General features: G+C 41.0%; 2 protein-coding genes and 1 non-coding gene across 4 annotated transcripts in view; 2 read left to right on the plus strand and 1 right to left on the minus strand.

Moving 5' to 3' along the window:
• Positions 1–11,876, minus strand: part of Trmt13 (tRNA methyltransferase 13 homolog) — a 16,360-nt gene extending 4,484 nt beyond the window's left edge. Inside the window, exons 1-8 of the mRNA XM_038311593.1 lie at positions 11,642–11,876; positions 9,281–9,327; positions 9,046–9,112; positions 5,932–5,994; positions 5,454–5,523; positions 5,218–5,324; positions 4,221–4,388; positions 1,441–1,513 (exon numbers count right to left, since the gene is read on the minus strand). Of these exons, the coding sequence (XP_038167521.1) occupies positions 1,441–1,513; positions 4,221–4,388; positions 5,218–5,324; positions 5,454–5,523; positions 5,932–5,994; positions 9,046–9,112; positions 9,281–9,327; positions 11,642–11,788 (742 nt within the window). The 5' untranslated portion in view covers positions 11,789–11,876. The remainder of the gene's footprint in view (positions 1–1,440; positions 1,514–4,220; positions 4,389–5,217; positions 5,325–5,453; positions 5,524–5,931; positions 5,995–9,045; positions 9,113–9,280; positions 9,328–11,641) is intronic.
• Positions 11,877–12,023: 147 nt separating this feature from the next.
• Positions 12,024–22,240, plus strand: part of Sass6 (SAS-6 centriolar assembly protein) — a 34,530-nt gene continuing 24,313 nt past the window's right edge. For both annotated transcript variants that reach the window (XM_038311208.1, XM_038311209.1), the window contains exons 1-4: positions 12,024–12,219; positions 18,921–18,981; positions 20,637–20,716; positions 21,197–21,301. In XM_038311208.1, the coding sequence (XP_038167136.1) occupies positions 12,155–12,219; positions 18,921–18,981; positions 20,637–20,716; positions 21,197–21,301 (311 nt within the window). In that variant the 5' untranslated portion in view covers positions 12,024–12,154. The remainder of the gene's footprint in view (positions 12,220–18,920; positions 18,982–20,636; positions 20,717–21,196; positions 21,302–22,240) is intronic.
• LOC119801544 lies at positions 19,082–19,238 on the plus strand. The gene has a single exon (XR_005283229.1). It is a non-coding gene; the product is annotated as a U1 spliceosomal RNA (small nuclear RNA).

Below are 22,240 nucleotides of genomic sequence, written 5' to 3' on the forward strand. Positions count from 1 at the left end.
TGGTGGTGCACACCTTTAAGCCCACCACTCAGGAGACAGAGGTAGGTATATCTCTGAGAGTTTGAGGCCAGCCTGGTCTACAGTGATTTCCAGGACAGCCAGAACTACATAGGAAGACCGTCTCAAAACACAAAAGAGAGAGAAAAAAAAAAAGAAAAATGTTAGAAGATGTAAAAAGAAAAGGCACTAAAGAGAACAACCATGAGGCATGTGTGTGTGTATGCAATTATGTACATTTGTGAGTGCGCATGCATGTGTATGCATTTGTGTTCATGTGTGGATGTGCATGTGTGTGTGTCTGTATGGATTATTAATTCCATAGCAATAAGTTACTTTTATTGTGACAGAATTCTGAGGACCTATGTTTTATATACTAGCTACACAAAGAACCTCTAGGGGGCTGGAGAGATGGCTCAGAGGTTAAGAGCATTGCCTGCTCTTCCAAAGGTCCTGAGTTCAATTCCCAGCAACCACATGGTGGCTCACAACCATCTGTAATGAGATCTAGTGCCCTCTTCTGGCCTGCAGGCATACACACAGACAGAATATTGTATACATAATAAATAAATATTTAAAAACAAACAAACAAAAAAACAAAGAACCTCTAATAATTTTGACAGTCATGTTAACTATGGTCTGAAGGCTAGTTTGAATATTCCAAGTTAGTTTTTTTATGACAAGGTTTTAATATGCAGCCCTGGCTGGCCTGGAACTCACAGAGATCCGCCTGCCTCTGCATCTTGAGTGCTGGGATTAAAAGTGTGCGCCATCATACCTGCATTACTCAAAATTATTATTTTTTTTTAAATTTTTTTTAATGATTTATTTAACTTTATTTTATGTGCAATGGTGTGAAGGTGTCAGATCTCATGGAACTGCATTTTCAGACAGTTGTGAGCTGCCATGTGGGTGCTGGGAATTGAACCTGGGTCCTCTGGAAGAGCAGTCAGTGCTCTTAACCGCTGAGCCATCTCTCCAGCCCCTCAAAATTATTTTTTAAAGTACAAGGAAGCAATACATAAAGACTTATCAAAGTTTTGAACTTCCTGCATTATCATACTACACTTAAAAGTTGATATAACAAAATAATTTTCTTTTTCAAGATAGGGTTTCTCTGTGTAACAGTCCCTGGCTGTCCAGAAACTCACTTTGTAGGCTGGCCTTGAACTGAAAGAGATCCGCTTGCCTCTGCCTCCTGAGTGCTAGGATTAAAGGTGTATGTTGCTGCTGCCACCACCACCCAGCAACAAAATAATTTTTAAGGTTTCAATCCTCACTCCATTTATGTTTATTAAGTTACATAAACTTGTATTACCAAAGCATTAGCGTTACTTTGTTCTTCCTGAAGCCCAGGTCTGTGAGAACAGAATTCTAACAGCCCCCAGAGTCTGCAATGTCTGACTTGTGGTAGAGAGAGCAGTGGAGAGTTACGTGACTCACTCAGACACAAGTGTTGAATATCAATCTGAAGTCTTTCAAACGCTGAGTTCTTTCTTCTGTGTTTACCATCTACCTGCATAAACAGGACATTACTCAGCACTCAATGTTAAAAAAAAGCTTTATGAAAATGTCTGTTTTCAAATTTCAGAGTAAATATACCTAATTTTTACAGTTAAAGAGAATGAGCAACAACTCAAAGATTTAGATTTTGGATGAAAGATCAAAAATAACAACACCCCTTTTAAAAGGCTAGAAATTCTATTGGTTACTATTATTACATATACACATATGTTGAAGGACGGCGCTTGCTGGTTCCTGGCTGCTCAGCCCCAAAATAACCACCCAGGAACTATAATATTTAAATCACTGCTTGTTCCATTAGCTCTAGCTTCTTATTGGCTAACTGTTACATCTTAATTTAACCCATTTCTAGTAATCTGTGTATTGCCACATGGCTGTGGCTTACCAGGTAATGTTGGGTAATGTTATGGCATCTGGCTCCAGTGGGGCTACATGGCTTCTCTCTAACTTTACCTTCTCTCTCCCACTCTCCCAGCATTCAGTTTAGTTTTCCTCACCTAGCTAAGTTCTGCCCCCACCCCACTCTCCCCCCCTCTCTCTCCAGGATTTTTCTATGGTTGCCCTGGCTCTCCTGGAACTCACTCTATAAAACAGGCTGGCCTTGAAATCAAGGAGATTCTCCTGTCTCTTTATCCCGAGTGCTGGGGTTAAAGGTATGCACCTGGCCACATTATTTCTCTTACCCCCTAACTATTACCAACCCATTCGCAAAGGAATCAGGGTTCACAGAGGTTAAGTGGCTATGGTTACTTGTCAGCGTTTCCGTCTTTATCATCCCTGGTTCTACTGTGGCTCACTCTTCTTTCTTTAAACACAGAATTTTAACAATTACACCCACGTGCTTGTGTACATTGGTCCAGGTCTCTCTAAGAATCATCAGCTACATTACCCCCCTCCCCCACCCCACTTTTTTTTCTCTTTTCAACAGTGCTAGAGATTGAAGGCAGACCATATCCGTGCCATGGCAGCAACTGACCACTGAACTCCAGCCTCAGCCCCCTCCTAAAGTTTTTTGTTTTCAGCCAGGTGGTGGTGGTGCATGGCACGCCTTTAATGCCAGCACTCAGGAGGCTGAGTATAGGTGGATCTCTGAATTCAAGGCCAGCCTGGTCTACAGAGCTAGTTCCAGGACAATCAGGGCTACATAAAGAAACTCCGTCTTGGAAAAATAAAAACAATAACAAAAAGGTTTTTTTTAATGGCATTCAAACCCAGCACCTTATGAATGCTAAGCAAACTATCTCCCACTAAATTACAGGTACAAGCCTTCAGAAACATGTAGACAGGAAATTAAACCCACACAGAACTGAACTCATGTTTTTCCTCCTCAAGAATACCTGTGCCCAGTTAAACCAGAAACTTTCCGGATTACTGCTCGCTTAAAAACAATGAATAGTGAACCAGCGAGTCTTATGACTCCCACCACTGTAGCATTTACAGTTCCTTCTTCCCATAGAGTCCACAGAACGGCCTGTACTCTCCAGTGCATTTCTTACTTATATTACTGAATAAAAATTTTCATATTTTTAATCTTCCTATTTTTAGTTTAAAATTCTGAAATAGTCTTACAGTTTCCTAGGATAGCACCTAAAACACGTTTTTACGTGTGTACGAGCATGTGCCATCTGGGTGTGGTGCACGAGGAGGTGTTAGATCTCCTAGAGCTGTGAGCCGCCTGATACTGGGGCTGTGAACCAAACTCAGATCTTCTGGATGGCACACTCTGAACCACTGAGCCATGTCTCTAGCTCCACGGAAAGCTCTAAAATCATCCTTAGAAACGTCCTCCATGACCACTGGCAAAGACTGAGACCAGTTCCCTGCCTTCATGTTCCTGTGGCACTGAGTACTGCTCATCGCTATAACACACTTAGACAGAGAGCTAAAACGCTGCATGGAAGCTGCTGTGAAGCAAGAACCAAATCTTCCCTGTATCTCTCACACAGAACAGGAAAAAGCCAAGAGTGTACAACAGGAGGCCATTGTAGACCAGCTCTCTTTCCTAGTTCATACTGCCACAGTCTACCTAAAGCCTTGGATTTCCATCACACAGAAATGCTTCCTTTGTTACCCCAGGCATGTGGTAACACTGTTCTTATTTCCCAGAGTGCTTCTCACACCCTATTAGCAAATGCTAATTCATTTTTCAAGATGATCACAGGCACCACCTTTTCTGCACGGTTCTCCACTGCCTCCCTCTAACAAAGCCTATCAGGTTTTCCTTTGATCGCACATACTGGGCAGAATTTCCTGTCTTTAACACTTTCCTTACGTATTTATCTAGCTCTCCTTTCTAAACACACGTAGGGGCGCTGCTGCCTTATCAATATCTATCTGCATAGACAGTGTGCCTATCACGGTGTCCAAGAATTGCTTAAGAAGAATTTAGTGAAGGAAGTCTGCCAGCACTTGCAAAGGTAAGGTTAGGATGTGACTTAATTACTAGCTGAAACCTGGTTCTGTTCACAGATTTTCCTGTCTCTGCAAACAATTTTAAGAATGCAGATCATGAACTATTAATATTTAAATTTAAAGTTACTTTCAGTTTAACCAGTACAATTAGAACCACTATGGCAAAAATTATAATCAAATATATAAAAAAAGAAATTCATTTTAAGAGACAGGTTCCTATCATTTTTTTTTTCCCTACAGGGAAAGAATATGTTTGGTTATTAAGCTCCTACAATGGCTTTACTTACCTTAAATCTTGTGGTCACTTTTTCTACCAGGATGAAGTGAACGTTTTCAGCATCTTTTAAGGCAATATCGACCCAGTGAGATAATTTCCCCTTTCCTGCTCCAAACTCAATAAAGCATCTTCTTGGACCAAGTAACTTTAATTTTTCAATGTTACCTAAAATAGAAGCCTTCAAACTCCATAGGATTATTTTATAAACCAGAGTAAAGGAATTCGATTCAAATTCAAAATCAGCAAGGTAATCTCTACCCAAGACAGAATGTTTTCCCTGATAACTTCTGAAAGGCTAAGACATTTTTTCTTTTTTTAAAAAAATATTTATTTATTTATTATACATACAATATTCTGTCTGTGTGAATGTCTGCAGGCCAGAAGAGGGCACCAGACCTCATTACAGATGGTTGTGAGCCACCATGTGGTTGCTGGGAATTGAACTCAGGACCTTTGGAAGAGCAGGCAATGCTCTTAACCACTGAGCCATCTCTTGAGCCCCCAGACATTTTTTTCTTTAAAATAATATCTGTATTTAGATATTTCATCCTGAAATTTTTACTTTATGTTCATATATAATTCTGAATGAAAGTATTTTGTCCACTTAAAAAAATTATACTCAGAACAGAATGTTATTGTATTTTTTTTAAATACCTTTTTTCAAGACAAGGCTTCTGTGTTAGCCCTGGCTGTCCTGGAACTCACTCTGTAGACCAGGCAGGCCTTGAACTCAGATGTGTCTGTCTTTGTCTCTAGTGTGCTGGGATTAAAGGCATGTACTCCCAGGTCTAGCTAGAATGTTAGCTTTTAAAAATTACTTTTATTTATTGTGAGCACATACACATGAGGACAGTCTACAAGAACTGACTATCACCATTAGGTTTAGAGGACTGAACTCAGGTCACCAGGATGGCAGCAAGTGCCTGTATCTGGTGAGCCATCTCATCACACAGAATGTTAGCATTAAACATATGAACAAAGGCTAAGTTATTGTGGCTGAAACATACCTGCTGTTTCAGGTGCTTGACAGCACAATCACCATTTTTAGGGTCATTAAGGGCATCATATAATGCTGGATGGGACATAATGTGATCTTCAAGTGTAGAATTCAAGCCTGTTCCAAGAAAACACATGATAGTCTAAGCAGCCAGACATGGACTCTGAACAACAAACAGGAGGTATCAATTCATACACCACCCAGTGCTTCTCAAAGAACTGAACTTGCAACTTTAGTCAGACTTACCTTCACTTGCTTTCCTCAGTTTCTTAATTAAGTTTTCCAACTGCTCTTCAGAAAGAGAAGAAAATGGAACCTATATACAAAAATAAAACTAAATAATGTAGTCAAAACATGCCTTAAAGTACCACAACAAAAATAAATAGAAGCTTAACACTGGGCAGACCCATGGCAATTTAAGGTCTTCTCCTGAAAGACTTCGTTCCTAGGCAGCCGTGGGAACTGCCCAACTGTGAAGGTACCACTCAGTCTCTGCCAAGGTACTTTAATGGCCCTCAATCCCTCAGGGTCAAGACTGGGCTCAGTGAGCTCACAACAGAGCCATTTACTGCAGTTTGCTATGGGACATAAGCTGGTCTGGGAACTAACAATCACTAACAACAGTGCTTTATAGGAAAATACACCTTCACGTCAAAACAAGAGATCTTTCCATACAAAAGTGGGGAACAGTTAATGTACAAGAAGTATTAAATAATATACTTACTAACTGCTTAGGAATTTCCATTTCATGCTTTAATCCTGCATTTATATCTTGAATAAAGAAATCCTTGACAAAACAAAATCATAGCATATTAATACAAAGCTCACAATAAAGAAGCTGAAGAACTGCTTCTTCCCTTCACCCTGCCCACCATCACCTTTTTCTCACATTCACTCAATCACCAAATATTATCACACTCACAGTTCCACCAGAACACATGCCCCACCCACGTGCCAACTGAAACCTGACCCGTAGGTGAGGAAAGTACTTGAAGTAAAGTCTTCTCACAGAACTTAAAGGCTGCTCGCGGAAGACGCACTAGCTCTTCTCCTGGGTCTAGCAGAGGTCTGACAGGAACTGAACCCAGAGAATGGCTCTGCCTGTGCTACGTTAGACTTGGGCAAGACGCCCGCTGAACTGACATGTTAACCACCTCAGGCCTGTCATCTGAAAACTAGTAATATAAGGCTGCTTTACCTCATCTCTTTTTATTCACCTCTAAGAATGAAGACACCAAGATAAAGAAAGATACATTAAAATCCCAGGAACAGGGAGTCTCGGAGGCAGGTTACTCTAAGGTAGCAAAGGAGGCTGTCTCAAGAGGGAGCATTATTTTCTCAGCTGGAGCCAGAACCACCACCAACACTACTGCCTACTTCAAGGAACAGGATGTTCCCTGAGCCAGTAGGACTCCATGGAACCAGCCCTCAGGGAAAGGTCAGTCAGCCTTGTCTGACTGAGACTGCTTCATGGCGCTCCTGTTGCTTTTCTCCTATGCAGTCAGCAATATCAGCACAAAACACGAGACAGAGGACAGTAGTCTCCTTGCTCTTTTCCATTACGACCATACTGAAAAATGTTTTCTAACTTCATCACATCCCGACTGGCCTCTGAGGGGGTGGATGGCTGAGTCTGGTCCATTGGGCCCCAGAGCTAGGCCTCCGGGATCAGACTAACTTCTCTCTCTACTAAAGGAGCTAAGTCCTAAAGGGGTGGATAGGAGGTCACTGATTCTCTTCTACATGACCTTGCTGTTAACATACCATGTTTACCCTTTGGTAGGGGGATTTCACACTGAAGCTCTATTGGTGGCCAAGGCTGGCCGAAAATTTATTATGTTGTCCAAGCTGGCTTTGGATGCATGGTAATCCTCTCGCTTAAGCCTCCCGGGTGCCAAGATTACAGGTAAGATGTCACAGGCAGCTAAAATACTTTCCGCTTATAGCAGTGCTTCTCAACTGGGAGACATTTGACAATGCGAAGGGTATCTGTAACAAAATGACTGAACAGAGGGCTGGGTGCAGTGGCACAGCCTTTGAGACAGCGCTCAGGAGACAAGACGCTGGGACAGGTGGATCTCTGTGAGTTTGAGGCCAGCCTGGTCTATACAGTAAGCTCCAGGTCTACAGAGTGAGACTCTGCTTTTTTTTTCCCTCTTAAAAACAAAAAAAAATGGAAGCAAACCGGGAAGAAGTGCTCCTGGAAGTCACTTCTGCTGTGTCTTCTGATTTCCAAGTCTCGCTGTGCTCCAGACTAGCCTTTCAAGGACAGCTGTGGATATGCAGCTGTCCTTGAAACCACCCTTATTAGATGGAAATGGCATTTCTTCCTAGATCCCATAGCAGGCTTACTTACTGTACAGTATAATAAAGAAAAATGTCTTCCTATGGAGCACAGGAGAGGCAGGTTTGCTCATTGCCCCAATTTAGGGAAAAAGTCTTTCCTGAAGATGGGGCTCCTCAGCTTCAGGGAAAGTCACCGCATATGCAGTATTCCCAACAGAGCCCCAGACTTAAGTCCATAGGCTTTGAGAGACAAGGATAATTGACCTGGGAAAGATACTGCTTTCATGAGGTGAATAATACAAATTCCCAGACGTGGTGTAGTCTTGTGGTAGAGCCCCTGATGACAGGCATTTCAGCCTTTGTCTGTCTCTGACCCAGGAGTCTCCTAATTCCTGCTGGCATCCATAAACCTGCAACAAGCTAACTTGTGACAAATATGATGTGTGCTCTCTGCTATTTACTCCCAATAAAATAAACACACTTTGCCTGACAACTAACTTTTTTACATGCAGATATTTAGAGATACATATCCATATACATCAATTATATTAATCAGGTTGATAGCTGATGATCAAACCATTATTATATGTGTTCAACATTTTACTTTATATCATTAAAAGTTTTCTATTCTTATTTTAAATGTCTTTAAAAAAATCAATTTTATATTACACATCTGAGGTTTACAACATGCTGCTGGGTGGTGGTGGCACATGCCATGCCTTTAATCCCAGCACTTGAGAGGCAGAGCTCAGTATGGTCTACACAGCAAGTTCCAGGACAGCCAGGGCTGCTACACAGAGAAACCCTGTCTCAATAAACCAAAGTCAAAACAAGAACAACAAACAAACAAACATGATATTTTGGGGGCACACATTGTAAATGCTGCATTTTATGAAGTAAATACACTCATCTACTGTCACCCTATTCTATCGTCACCAAACAGAAACCTGGATTTTCAGCCTTTGTTTGGGTGAACACTGGTGCTAGCTCAAATCCACTATTTCTATACCAGTCTGAATCGCAAAGATGCCCAGCAGTTAAGTCTTTACAACCCTAATTCTAACGACTCCAAATCTCTTGCTGCTGCACCATCACCCCTATCAAGATGGGGGCGGCGGCATATACCTATCACCGTATCACTTGGAGGGAAGGCATGAGAAATGTTTGAGATGAACTCAAGTCCAGCCTGAGAACACAGCACTGTCCCTGACCTCAAAAGCAAAGAAGCAACCAAAAATAAAACATGTCAAAATTCTGGGCTGGTCAGGGTGGCACAAACCAATAATCTCAGTAATTGCAAAGCTAAGGAAGAAGGGCCTCAGGTCAGCCTGGGCTACTCAGTGAAGCCTGCCTCTAATCTAACCAATCAGAACCCCAAACAAACAGACAAAACACAAGAATAAGGAAAAAGAAAAGAGGAAGCAGGAGGAGGAGGAGAAGGGAAGAAAAGTAGAGTTATCAAGTGAGAACTTAAATACGTTTGCCAATTCAACCTGCACCTTATAATATTAAGTAGTATTGGATATAAACACCACACATTTCAAATACTTACAGGCTTTGGCTTCTCTCTTGAGTTACATTTTTTTAAATGTTTTGCTAGTTGGTCTTCATATACCGTGCTAAATTTAAAGAGAAAATTTGAGAGAGAAAATCTTAAATGAGCCTTTTGAAGTTACTGTTTCTAGTACATCACACACACACACACACACACACACACACACACACACACACACACACACACACACCCCAAATGACAACAAAAACATTTGTCTGATCTAAATACTTACTGTTTTGGATCTAAAGGACACAAGATTCTTTTCCGAGCATTCTCTTCCTAATAAATTAAAAAGGATGCATTTACTTATATATCAAGTTTACTACTTTCAGCTGTTAGATATACCCACAGTGTATCTCTATTCCCAAAACAAGGTAAGAAAACTAAAAATTCATAATGAAAAACAAGCAAGATCAGGTCATGTTCATAACAATAAAAAAATCTGTTATTGGCTCCTGTATAAAAAAACAAATACTGGGAGCTGGGGAGATGGCTTGGAGTTTAAGAGCACTGGCTGTTCTTCCAGAGGTCCTGAGTTCAATTCCCAGCAGCCACATGATGGCTCACATCTGTAATGAGATCTGGTGCCCTCTTCTGGCCTGCAGGCACACGTGCAGGCAGAACACTGTAGATAATAAATAAATAAACCTTTAAAAAAACAAAAAACAAACAAACAAAAACCCAAATATTGTTTTGGCCTACTTATATAATTTTGCATCAGAGATAATACCTGCTAAAATGGGTGTAGTCATTATGTTCACCACTAAGAAACGATGTTAACCATTTACTTCAGATTAACTAACAAAATACTGTATAATATTCATCATGTACAAAATGATCTTTTGAAATACACATATACTGGGTATAAATGGCTAAATTGTAATACTTGAATACTTATTAATTTTGGAAAATGTTGCCCATTAAAATTATGTTGTTGATTTTAAAATGCATATTTAAGTCTAGGTTGCTAAAATACGGGATAAAGCTAGGCATGGAGGAACATACTTTGAGTCTCAGCACTCTAGAGCTGAGGTAGGCAGATCTCAAGTCAAAGGCCAGTCAGGGTTACATACTGAGACCCTGCCTCAATAAATATAGAAATAAAATATGTGAGGAAAAACGAGGCGTGACACTAACAATTTAGAATGGGCCATATTCACCAGCTTTGCAACTTTTCAGTATGCTAGTTACAATATTCTGAGTTGCACACATTTAACTGCAGGGACCGGGAGAAACGAAAGGAAAACAGCGAGCACTGGCAGCTCTACCCTACAGGTGCTATGAATGTGAATGTAACAGGATGGTACAACTGGTAGAGCTAGACACCAGCAGCACTGCTTAGGTGTGAGTCTCACTTCTCTCTATTAGCTGCCAGATCTATGGCCCTACAGAGGCTCACTGCCTCATGCAAAAGATGAGACTAACAGCATCATTTACTTCCTAAGGTTTATGAAAGTTGAATTTTTAAAAGCAAGATAACAACACTGCTTAGTATAACGCCAAGCCACACAGAAAAACCTACCACATATTTACTCTTATTTTTTCTCAATTTTATTTCAATTAATTTCATTATGTTTATGAATTTATGCACACTAAATTTTAGGGAAAGTTAAAATTATTCAGTATTTTTAAGATAACATATAGTATTTCTTCCTTATGTACAGATTTTAAAACTTAATTTCCAGTTTGGTTCTTTGGTGAAGTCCAGTTACTTGGGAGGCTGGGGCAGGAGAATCTCTGAGAGAAAGAGTTCAAGACCATCATGGGAAATATAGCAAGATCCCTGCCTCAAAAACATACAGGAAAATTAACTTTCAAAGTAAGTAGGACTCTGTTCTAACTTGCAAAGCCTAATCAGAGAGCATACACACACACAAAAGCACTTTAAAAATATACTATTTGAGTGTGTATCATGTGCTATTGTTATTGAGGTGTTTTCTTTTCTGGTGAAAAGGGGAATGAGGCTGTCCTGTGATTTGTAGGTTAGGAACGTCCCTGTTCTCTAGGCACTAGAAGCCACTAATGTTTTGCACTTACAATGGAAATGTCTTATGACATTACCACCAAGTGTCTGCTGCACCCCCAAAACCAAACAAAAAACCCTAAAAACAGTGCAATTTGCTTTCAACGGCTTTTTTTTTCAATTAAAATTGTTATGTGCGTTAATATTTTTTTTCCTTCTCCATCCCAGAACAATAATCACAAGTCCATATGGTGTTTCCTGGTGAAGTCTAAGTAAGAAAATTTCCAAGTTTCTTCCTGATGCATTCACACGTGGTTATCGCTCATAAAACAATAATTAAAGCCCCGATGGGAAGACCTAGTGACTTCAAACACTACTCTGGACAAGAGAAGCGTGGGAGGATGGCTGGCTACACAGATCTGAGAGAGCATCTCAGGAGGCGCTCAGGACAAGAAAACAAGGCTCCTCGGGGGGCTCATCACGGCTCCGCGCGGATGTCAGAGCTGCATTCACAGCCGGAAAAGCGGGCGAGTCCGTGGGACAGAAGCAGGAACCGGTCAGAGGGGGGCGAGGCCGGGCTCCTGCACCTAAAGACCCGGAAACTCTCAGGAGAGTGGGGCGGTACCGGACCTCCGCGGCGCCAGCGTGTTCACCACAGAACCTTCTCCCCACGGCCGCCACCATCCTGCAGAAGCGCTTCTTCTTCTCCACGAAGTAGCTGCATCTGCCCTCCGCTGGCAGAGCGGTCGCGTGCGAGGGCGGCGCGGGGGCCTCCATAAGCCACGATCCTTTCGGCTGGCGGACGTCCCGCACCCGACCCCAAGTCGCCACCAGCCTTTGGTCCCCTGCCCTTGACAAACATGGCCACCCGGGGGCGGTGTGGATGCTTGCGCCCCACCTCGCAGGTTAATGACCGGAAATACGCAATCACCGCGGCGTGTTCGCGCCCCTGAGCCGGATGGAGTTGATGGTGGCTGCCGAGGGCCAAACTTTCTCCGTTCCCAGTGTTTATCGTTCCCCTTCTCCTCCGCGGGAGCTGAGCGCCAAACTCAAACTCTGTCAGGCCGGGGACTTCTTACAAACTGGCACTGAGGCCCAGGCCTGCTGGGCTTTTTCTCACAGCCGTCGGGGCAGCGGTCCGACATGAGTCAAGTTCTGTTCCAGGACCTTGTCCCCTTGCAAGTGAAGTGCAAAGACTGTGAGGAGAGGTGAGGGCCGCGCCTGTGGGCGCCGGCGGGTGGCGGTTGGGGTCGAGCCAATGGGGAAGATGGCGGCTGGGCTCAGCGGGGCTCGCTCCACGGCCCGTGGCGGACTGACCACCGGGACGTGGGAAGGGACCCTGCGGGGACCCCGGGGGCTATCTTTGTGTGTCGCCGAGTCGGCGGCTGCGGAGGGAACTCGACGAAAGGGAACGGGAAGCCGACTCCCCTTGCTCTAAGGTCCTGGCTCTGAGCGGGACCGAGCCCCCTGCCTGCTGTCTGGGTGGGAGCTCGAATCCTCTCCAGTTAGTTTCTGCGAAGCTTCACGGTGACTTTAGGGAAGGGTCCGCACCAGTCCCTCACTCATGATCTCCTTTGAAGGATAGTGGGAGTGAAGCTTTAGAACTTCAACTAAAAAAAAAAAAAAAGTTTTTTTTTCAGTGAGGTTCTTGGGCCCCACCTGCACATCGGTTACAAAGCAAAGATAACATTTAACCAACCCCAAACGCTGGAAAGTCAGGAACTCTGTTCATTCAGTGAATACCGTGAACGTGTAAAGCTGGGCCCCCTGGGGTCCCGTGATCTTCACGGAGTTAACACTGTGGTGGAGAACATTAAACCCGTCTCACAGAAAAATGCACAGCGTGCAACATTAATCACAGGTGATGCTATCAAGGCTCAAATAGGTTTGAATGGAAGTGAGATCTGATTTCCCCCGTTTTAACCAATAGTTTTTTTTTTTTTTTTTTTTTAGCTGGTATTGAGTTTCTGTGAGTCTTGTTATGCTCATTTGTAAAACTGATTTAGCACATGCCCATATGACTTCGGGGGAGATCAGGTGCGAAAGTGTATGTAGAAACTAAACGGTGAAGAAATATTGCCTGAAAAAAACAAAATGAAGACACCGGATTATTGAGTTGCCAGTTAAACCATGGTTTACGATTTAGAATTAGGTCCAGAACCAACTGGCAAAGCAGTCAGAATAGACTGAGAACATCAGCCATATACAGGGAATCTGTAGATTATGTTCATTGTCTGGTTGCCTTTGGCCGTTGAACTTATGCCTTCACTCAGCATGCGGTACAATGATCTCTACAGTCCCCAGTCTCTAATTGGTGATTAGTTTGTGCTGTCCAGGATATGGCCATTATCTGCATACAGTTATTAGGTGTGACCTACTCCAAACTGATGTCCCTAAGTGTAAAAATTGACTGTAGATTTTGAAGACATGCTAGTAACAAGAATGTAAACAATTTCAATGTTATGGTGATTATCTGTTACAGTTATTTTTAGAATATATGGGGTTAAATGTATTCAAATTAAATTTACTTTCAAAGCTAGGGGATCTCTAATGTGACTGTAGACAATTTTAAATGACACTTATGACTCGCATTTGTGCTTTTGTTTCTGTTGGGCAATATGGGACATTACTTGTGATTCGAAGCTTGACACTCAACTCTTCTCCAACACTTTGTAATCAGAGTTAACCGTGTTAAAACCCAATTTCAGCTTTTAAAATTTGTTTAGAAACCTGATATTACTATCAGCTGTGGCAAAGAGCAACCACTGTTCCTAAATCAGATTTTGCTGGGACACAGGCATCCTTCTCTGTTACCAACTGTGTGGTGCGTCTGCACAAGGGCTTCAGTGAGCAATTGTATGGGGTATTAGTGGGAATATAGCTCTGTGATCTTTATTGTAGGATGCGTGTCGGTCCTCAGCACTCAAGAGCAACAGTAGCAGGTGCGGGGGGCAATTGTGACAGAAACTCTACAGTCTTCAAAGTCTAAAATATTTACTCTCTGGCTTCGTGCAGAATAATTTTGCTAACCCCTAGTCTATAGGAAGGACAACCTAGATTCTTTAAGTATACAAGACAGTTTATTTACTGTGTGTGTTTATGTAGATTGACTAATGTCCTTGCAATATGCTATCATATTACCACTGTACTGTACTCCCAGCCCCAATCTTACACAGTTTATTAATATTTTTTTCATTTTTAAATTCAGAATAATAGTACCTACCTCATAGGATTATTATTGAAGATGAAATAATTTAATACATACAAAGTGCTTATAATAGCAGCTAGTATATATTAAATATTCCCTAAACCTTAGTTATTAGTAAGGTGTGATTGCGTAAGTAGTCTAATAAAGTATAATAAAGGCATAGAGGAAGGGAAGGCAGTTGGGTAGAGGAGAGAGTAACTCTCAGGGAACCCTACCTGGGAGAAGTGGTGAGATCTCTAAACCCAGCCTTGGATAGCCACCTGCTCTTTCGTTTTGATCCCTAAACTCTCTTCCGTAGTCAGAGGAACTTAGCTCCTCTTGATGCCTTGTGCTGTCTCTCCCATAGCTCCACTCGTGCTCTTCCCTCTGCCTTGGGTAGTCATTCTTTCATGACTCCCAAGGTGTCTGTCTGTCTGTCTGTCTGTCTGTCGCATGTTGTGTGTGTGTGCAGTGTATGTGTCAATATGTGTATGAGTATAAATGAGTGTGGAAACCAGAGGTTGGCTTCTGGTATCTTTTTAAAAAATGGTCTCCACCTTCAAATTCTTTTTTAAGAAATTGCCTGTATATATTTAATGTCTGTGTAGAGGAGGGAGGGGAGGGTATGTGTGGCACAGTGTGCTTGTGGAGGTCAGAGGACAACTTGGAGGAGTCTGTTCTCTTCTTTGACCGTGTTTTGCAGGTTCCAGAGATGGAATCCAGCCTGTCAGGCTTGGGAGCAAGTGTCTTTCCCACTGACTCATCTTGCTGACTCTCCGCCTTATTTTTTGAGACATGGTCTCATTGAATGTAGTACCTTACAAACTAATTGACTAGACTGGCTGGCCTGTGAGCCTTGGGGATCTCCTGACACTACACTGTCCCGACCTCTAGGGCTACAGATGTATACAAACACAGTGACCTAAAAAATTATTTGTGTGTGTGTCTTAGCGTGTGTGTGTGTGCGGTGTGTTTATATCTTAGCATGTGGGGGGTGCTGTTGCGGGAGTGAGCATATGTGCCTGGAAAGGCAGCCGAGTGTCAGGTCTTTCGGAGCTGGAGTGAGACTTCGTGGACTGTTTGGTGTGGCTGGGTGCAGACTGTGAGAGAACGAGTGTGTGCTTTTAACCACTGAGCTGCCTTCCCAGTCCCACACTCCGCTTTTAATTTGGGTACTGGGGATCAAATTCGGATCCTCATGCTTGTGTGGCAGGCACTTGCTAACTGTGCCATCTCCCCAGCGCCCCTCTCCAGTAAGGATCTTTTAAAGTTGACTAGATGGCCAGGTGTGGTGGGATGCTAGCATTCAGGCAGGGGCAGGTGACGCTCTGAGTTTGAGACCAACTATAAAACTGGGTGCCTAAGTTGAGATTAATTGTCTTTAATCATTTTTTAGGTAGCATTATGTAATAAAGAGATAAGTTCAAGTTTGGGGCTTTGTGATGTGCCTTGGGTTCTTCTCTGTAAGGGAAATAACCACCAAAATTATTGTTGGTTGGGATAGCGCTCGCTCTCTCTCTCTCTCTCTCTCTCTCTCTCTCTCTCTCTCTCTCTCTCTCTCTCTCTCTCTCGCTCTCTCTTTGTCTCTCTGTCTCTCTCTCTCAGGTATCCAGCAGTAGACATTAATAGCTCTTCTTTTCTGTCTCTTGAGCCCTAAAACAATCAGATAAATCTAGGTAACTTGATCTGACTTCAGTTTGCGGACATGAACTGTGTTTGCTTCTGTTTGTATCCTTAGCACCCAGCAGAGTACCTGGCTTACGGTAGCTTTTGTTTTTTGTGCACCGAGAGGATAAGATCACAGCTTCTAGATGGCAGCAATGGGCGGAACTCCAGCTCTGGTGTCTAATGTTTAAGATCTTTACTTAAAAATAAATAAGTAAACCAACCTGGCTAGATCTGACTGGTCTAGAGGGTGTTATTCGGTTACAAACAATGTTTAAGGTGCGGCCTCGAGATAAGTGGTGTATTTCACTGGGATTTTATTTATTTGTTTTAATGCTCTTATATCATGAATCTTTCTAAAACAGCAAATAAGATTTGTGGTTTGAGATGCTATAGCTGCAGTCTCAAATTTACCTACCACATATTTCTAGAGGTGGTTTTGGGTTTTTCTTTTTTTAATTGATTTTATTGATCTATACATTTTTCTCTGCTCTCCTCCCATCCTCTCCCCTCCTCTTCAACCCCCACCAAAGTTCCCATGCTCCCAATTTACTCAGAAGATCTTGTCTTTTTCTACTTCCCATGTAGATTAGATCCATGTATGTCTCTCTTAGGGTCTTCATTGTTGTCTAGGTTCTCTGGGATTGTGAATTGCAGGCTAGTTTTCTTTGCTTTATGTTTAAAAACCACTTATGAGTGAGTACATATGATATTTGTCTTTCTGGGTCTGGGTTACCTCACTCAATATGATTTTTTTTTTCTAGCTCCATCCATTTTCCTGCAAATTTCAAGATGTCATTATTTTTTTCTGATGTGTACAAACACATGGAAATTAAACAACAATGCTCACCTGAAGCATCAATGGGTCAAGGAAGAAATAAAGGGAGAAATTAAAGACTTCCTAAAATTCAATGAAAGTAACCACACAACATACCCTGATTTATGGGACACAATGAAAGTAGTGTTAAGAGGAAAGTTCATAGCACTAAATGCCTACATAAGAAGCTGGAAAAAATCCCACACTAGTGAATTAACAGAACATTTGAAAACTTTAGAACAAAAAGAAGCAAACTCACCCAAGAGAACTAGACAGCAGGAAATAATCAAATTGAGAGCTGAAATCAACAAAATAGAAACATAGAAAACAATACAAAGAATCAATGAGACAAAGTTGGTCCTTCGAGAAAATCAAAAAAATAGACAAACCTTTATCTAAACTCACCAAAAGGCAGAGAGAGAATATCCAAATCAAATAATTCTTTTTAAAAAATATTTATTTATTTATTATGTATACAATATTCTGTCCGTGTGTATGCCTGCAGGCCAGAAGAGGGCACCAGATCTCATTACAGATGGTTATGAGCCACCATGTGGTTGCTGGGAATTGAACTCAGGACCTTCAGAAGAGTAGGCAGTGCTCTTAACCGCCGAGCCATCTCTCCAGCCCCTCAAATAATTCTTAAACGATAAAGGAAACTTTATTTCTCATTGGTTGGGTGTGTGTGTTTTTTCTTTTTCTTTTTTTCTTTCTTTTCTTACTTTTGTTGTTGTGTTGGTTTTTTTGTTGTTGTTGTTTGTTTTGTTTTTGGTTTTTGGTTTTTAGAGACAGGGTTTCTCTGTGTAGCTTTGGAGCCTGTCCTGGAACTCACTCTGTAGACCAGACTGGCCTGGAACTCACAGAGATCCACCTGTCTCTGCCTCCTGAGCGATGGGAACCACCACCACCAGGCTAAAATGATACATTTTAAAACAATATAGAATTGCAAATCCAAGCTTAAAAAAGATCTTAGCAGTTGAATCTTGTCCCTTTCCACTTTCCCCATCCATTGTCAGTTGCTGTGTCTGTCTATCCTTCTTACTTCTGTTGTAGATAAGTAGAATATGGAAAAGGTTTAAACCAAATCTTTAGAAGAATCTAAGCTTGAGCAGATACAATTTTATTTTAGTTACATTTCTATTGCTGTGATAAGAGACCATGACTACAGTAACATATAGAAGAAATGCTTTTTTAAGCTTAAATTTCAGAATTAGGGTCCATGACGGCAGAGTGGAAGGTAGCAGGTAGCTGAAGCAACATCTGAGGGCAAGCAGGAGACAGACCACACTGGGAATGAGTCCTTTGAAACCTCAAATCCCTTCCCCAGTGACACACCCCTCCCCAAAGGTCACAGCTCCTCATCCTTCTGGAAGTTCCACTAACTTGGGATCAAGTGTTCAAACATATGAACCTATGGAGGCCATTCATATTCAAACCACCACAAATTTGTTTAATCCCCCCCCCCCACATACACACACATATCAAAGAAAGGCCCTTATTGCTCAATTTAGCAGAATAGTTTTGAGATATGTAAATGTTTTTCACTAATTTTATCTTTATTTTGTTCCTCAGTTTAATGTTATTACTTCTTTTAATCCTTGTTCATAATGGATACTGCATAGAATGTGGAGTGTTGTGGCTTCACTCTCTCAGAGTGAATGAGGCAGATAATAGTAAACGTGTTGAAAATACTCATATGACTATAATGCACAGAGAATGTTTTATGTAGATTTGTTTTGGGGTTTAAAATACTTAATGTATGTAACAGGATAGTGATTGTCATTTCCTTGAGTATAAAAATAATGTAATTTTTATAATATTTTAACTTTTTAAGATAATATCTCTATGTAAGTCAGTTTGATCATTGCAGTGGTAATTTTCAGATCTAAAAGTTGTTACTAAAAGATGGTCTGTCTCTTAGTAGATGCTATTTGGAATCTGGCAGTAAGTTACTTACCAGAATACAAGCAATAGGCACCCTGATTGTTCTCCCCATTTAGTCCACAGCATCTTTAGTTTACAATATCTTCATTTTAAAAGTGACAAAAATTAAGCCGTCCATTACGGACTACTTGTTATTTATTAGAGCAGCTGTGCCCAGCGTACATTCTAGAACCTGTTCATAAGCTTGAGGGCACCTATGGAGAGGCTTGTGGTCAGTAGGGTTAACTGGTATTTGGGTAGTGGAACTCATGTCTCTTGAACATTTCTGAGTTGCTCCTGTCTTTTTGTCCTCTCAGGAGAGGAAGTGTCAGAGTGAGCATTGAACTACAGTCGCTTTCTAACCCAGTGCACAGAAAGGTTGGTATCTAGTTTTTTGGTTTTTTTTTTTTTGAAATATGAGCATTTGTGTGATGTAATTATTGTTGTGGTTTTGTTTTGTTTTAAGAAAATGAGATCTGTACTTACCTATATTTAGTCATCCTATGATCACTAAGGTGGTTTTACCAGGCGAGGCTTATCCATTGTATTCTACATATGCTGACTCTTGCATTTCCCCAAACATGAGAAATTCTGCTGTCCAGTTTATGGTAGTGGTGAACTACTTGTGCTCTCCTGATCTTTTTGCTATTATAATAAAATTATGGAGTTTAAAAAGGATGACTCTTGTTAAATCCATTTTTTAAATTTTTGGGTCATTTTATAACTGTTGCAAGAATAGGGTGGTGAAATCTAAGCCAGCCATTTAAATTTAATTATACCATGTATTACTAAATCCAAGAAGAATTAGGGGTTGATGTAACAATCTGGGCATGCTCTGAGCATTTAAAAGATTAGCTTACTTTACATTTTGATTTAGAGTGTGAATTTGATGTGAACTTCAAAATTGAGTTGAATGCGGTGATACATGCCTGTAATCCCAGTATTCAAGAGGAGGAAGAAGGATTGAGAGTTCTTTGGCATCCAACCTAGGTTATATAATAGATGCCCTATCTTAAAAAAAAAATTGACAGCACTAAAGATACAGGCCATAGGACTAAGTGTAGCATATTTTTTCTATGTTGCAACTTTCCCTGAACACATGCAAGCATGTTGTAGTTAGCAGGAACTGTAGTTTTTGGCTTGCTGTTGGTTTTCAGTAGCATCTGAGGCGACTTTCAAGAAGTATTTAAATAGAGGTTACTGGATCACAAGCTGTTCTGAGGTATTTAGTAAGCCCCCAGTTTGTCGATTTTTTAGAACACAGAGTAACATGTTAATCTTACATATGGTACTTCTTCATGTTTTTTAAGCCTCATTAATAAATTGCTTCAATGTTTCCATTCCTCTAGTAGCTCCTTAGAAATGAGTAGACTTTCTTCAAGTTCTTTGTTAGCTCCTCTTACAAGGTATGGGTTTTCCTTGGACCGGTGTTCTCTGAAGTTGATTGTTTTTGTGTACCTACCTGTCGGCTGTGATTTCTGTCACACCTTGAATTTAACAACCTGGCAAGTGTCCTTATGAAAGGAACCTATTTCATTAAAAAAGGAAACCCATGGATTGTCTCTTTAGTGGACAGCTGGAGTGGGAGGCCTCCTGGAAAGCCCTGGAAACATGTCACCTGATACTCACCATCTGAGCGACAAAAGCCCCTTCCTTTTCTTGAGTAGATGATTGTCAGTTTTGATGATTGTGTTTGCTGCTTTTGAAATACCAGACCAGTTAATTTGAGGGAAACTGAAAATACAGTCGTTGAGTCTTGCCGTGGTGCCAGAGTGCAAAGCTCCCCTTTTCTGACCCCATAGAAGATGCCCTAACTTCCAGCATTTCGCCAGCTTCTGCACACCCCATGCAGCTCTCGTGGAGCCAAATGTCTGCCCCTGTTTAAGATGCTCACTCTCTCAAGACTAGTAAAATTAAGCAGCGCCAGCAAACAGTACTCTGACATACAACTGATATATTGATGTTGTTGAATAATTTCATTTTTACAAAAGACCTACTGAAAACATTTTTTAAAAAAGTAATCTTTTCTTTAGGATTTAGTCATCCGTCTGACTGATGATACAGATCCATTTTTTCTATATAACCTTGTTATATCTGAGGAAGATTTTCAAAGGTAAGTACTTTCTTATTTGCTGGCCCTATGTATAGTCTAGGAATTACTTTCTGAATTTTATGTGTTTACACTATTCTTTTTTGAAACATACCTGTTCAGACGGTAAGTTATTCTGGGAATATTGACTGTCTTATAATTGTTGGCAGAGTATTTTAAAAGATAAATGTTTTATAGATTATTAGTTTTTATATTATTATATATTAAATAGTTCAGAATTTTGATGCTTTGGTTGACTTTCTCAACTCCCATTAGATAAGGTTGATTCAAATCAAAAGTTCCCTAGTTTAGTTTTTTTTTTTTTTTTTTTACTCTTTGCTTTAGCAGCGGATACAGTTTTCTGGTGATGTTTTGGGGATTCGGACTTTAGGTGTAACATTAAATAGTGATGACATTAGTAAATAAAGAATATTTTAGTCTATGAATGATAACTAAAGATAGTAATTAAGTTTCTGAAGAACTGTTTTTCTGTTTTCTGTATAGTTTAAAATTGCAGCAGGGTCTCCTGGTGGACTTCTTAGCTTTTCCACAGAAGTTTATAGACCTCCTTCAGCAGTGTACCCAGGAACATGTGAAAGAGACTCCAAGGTAAGGCTTGGGAGTGCCATGGCACTAGACCTCTACACAGACTCCTCTTTGAGAGATAATTGATACAATTGATATTTTCCATGTATTACAAATGCCCCCCCTTTATTTATTTTTTTAAAACTGGGATTAGGGCTCAGTTAAACCCCAAATTTTAAGAAATCTTAACTGGGGGCTGGAGAGATGGCTCTGTGGTTAAGAACACTGGCTGCTCTTCCAGAGGACCAGGATTCAATTCCCAGCACCCACATGACAGTTCACAACTGTCTGTGACTCCAGTTTCAGGAGATCCAGCACCTTCATACAGACATACATGCAGATAAAATACCAATGCATATAAAGTAAAATAAAAAAGAAATCTTGACTAAAATAAGAAATATTTGAATATTAATTTACATGGTTTGATGCAGCTTTTAAAGTTAGCTTTAAAAATAATTGTTTTACCAAGATTTATTTATTAATGTTCGTTTTTTCTTTTTCTTTTTGGTTTTCTGAGGCAGAGTTTCTCTGTGTAGCCCTGGCTGTCCTGGAACTCACTCTGTAGTCAAGGCTGGCCTTGAACTCACAGAGATTTGCCTACCTCTGCCTTCTTAGTGCTGGAATTAAAGGTGTGTGCTGCTACTACACAGCCTAAGATTCATTTCTTATTTATGTGTCTCTATGTGTATGGGGGTCCTTGGAGGCCAGATGGTGTGTCAAATCTCCTGGAGCTGCAGGCAGATGTGAGCTGCCAACCTGGGTGCTAGGAACTGAATTCAGGTCCTTGGAAAGAGCAGCAAGTACTCTTAACTGCTGAGCCGTCTCTCCAGCACCAAGCTAGTTGAACTATTTAATAGCATTTTCGTTTTTGTAGTAATTGCATTTATGTTCATGGTCATGTGCTGCTGACTCCTGATGATGATAAGTTCACCTTGGGCTGTTTCTCGGCTTGAACAACTGCTG

This window comes from Arvicola amphibius, chromosome 14 (assembly GCF_903992535.2).
Source record: "Arvicola amphibius chromosome 14, mArvAmp1.2, whole genome shotgun sequence".
Classification (NCBI taxonomy): Eukaryota; Metazoa; Chordata; class Mammalia; order Rodentia; family Cricetidae; genus Arvicola; species Arvicola amphibius.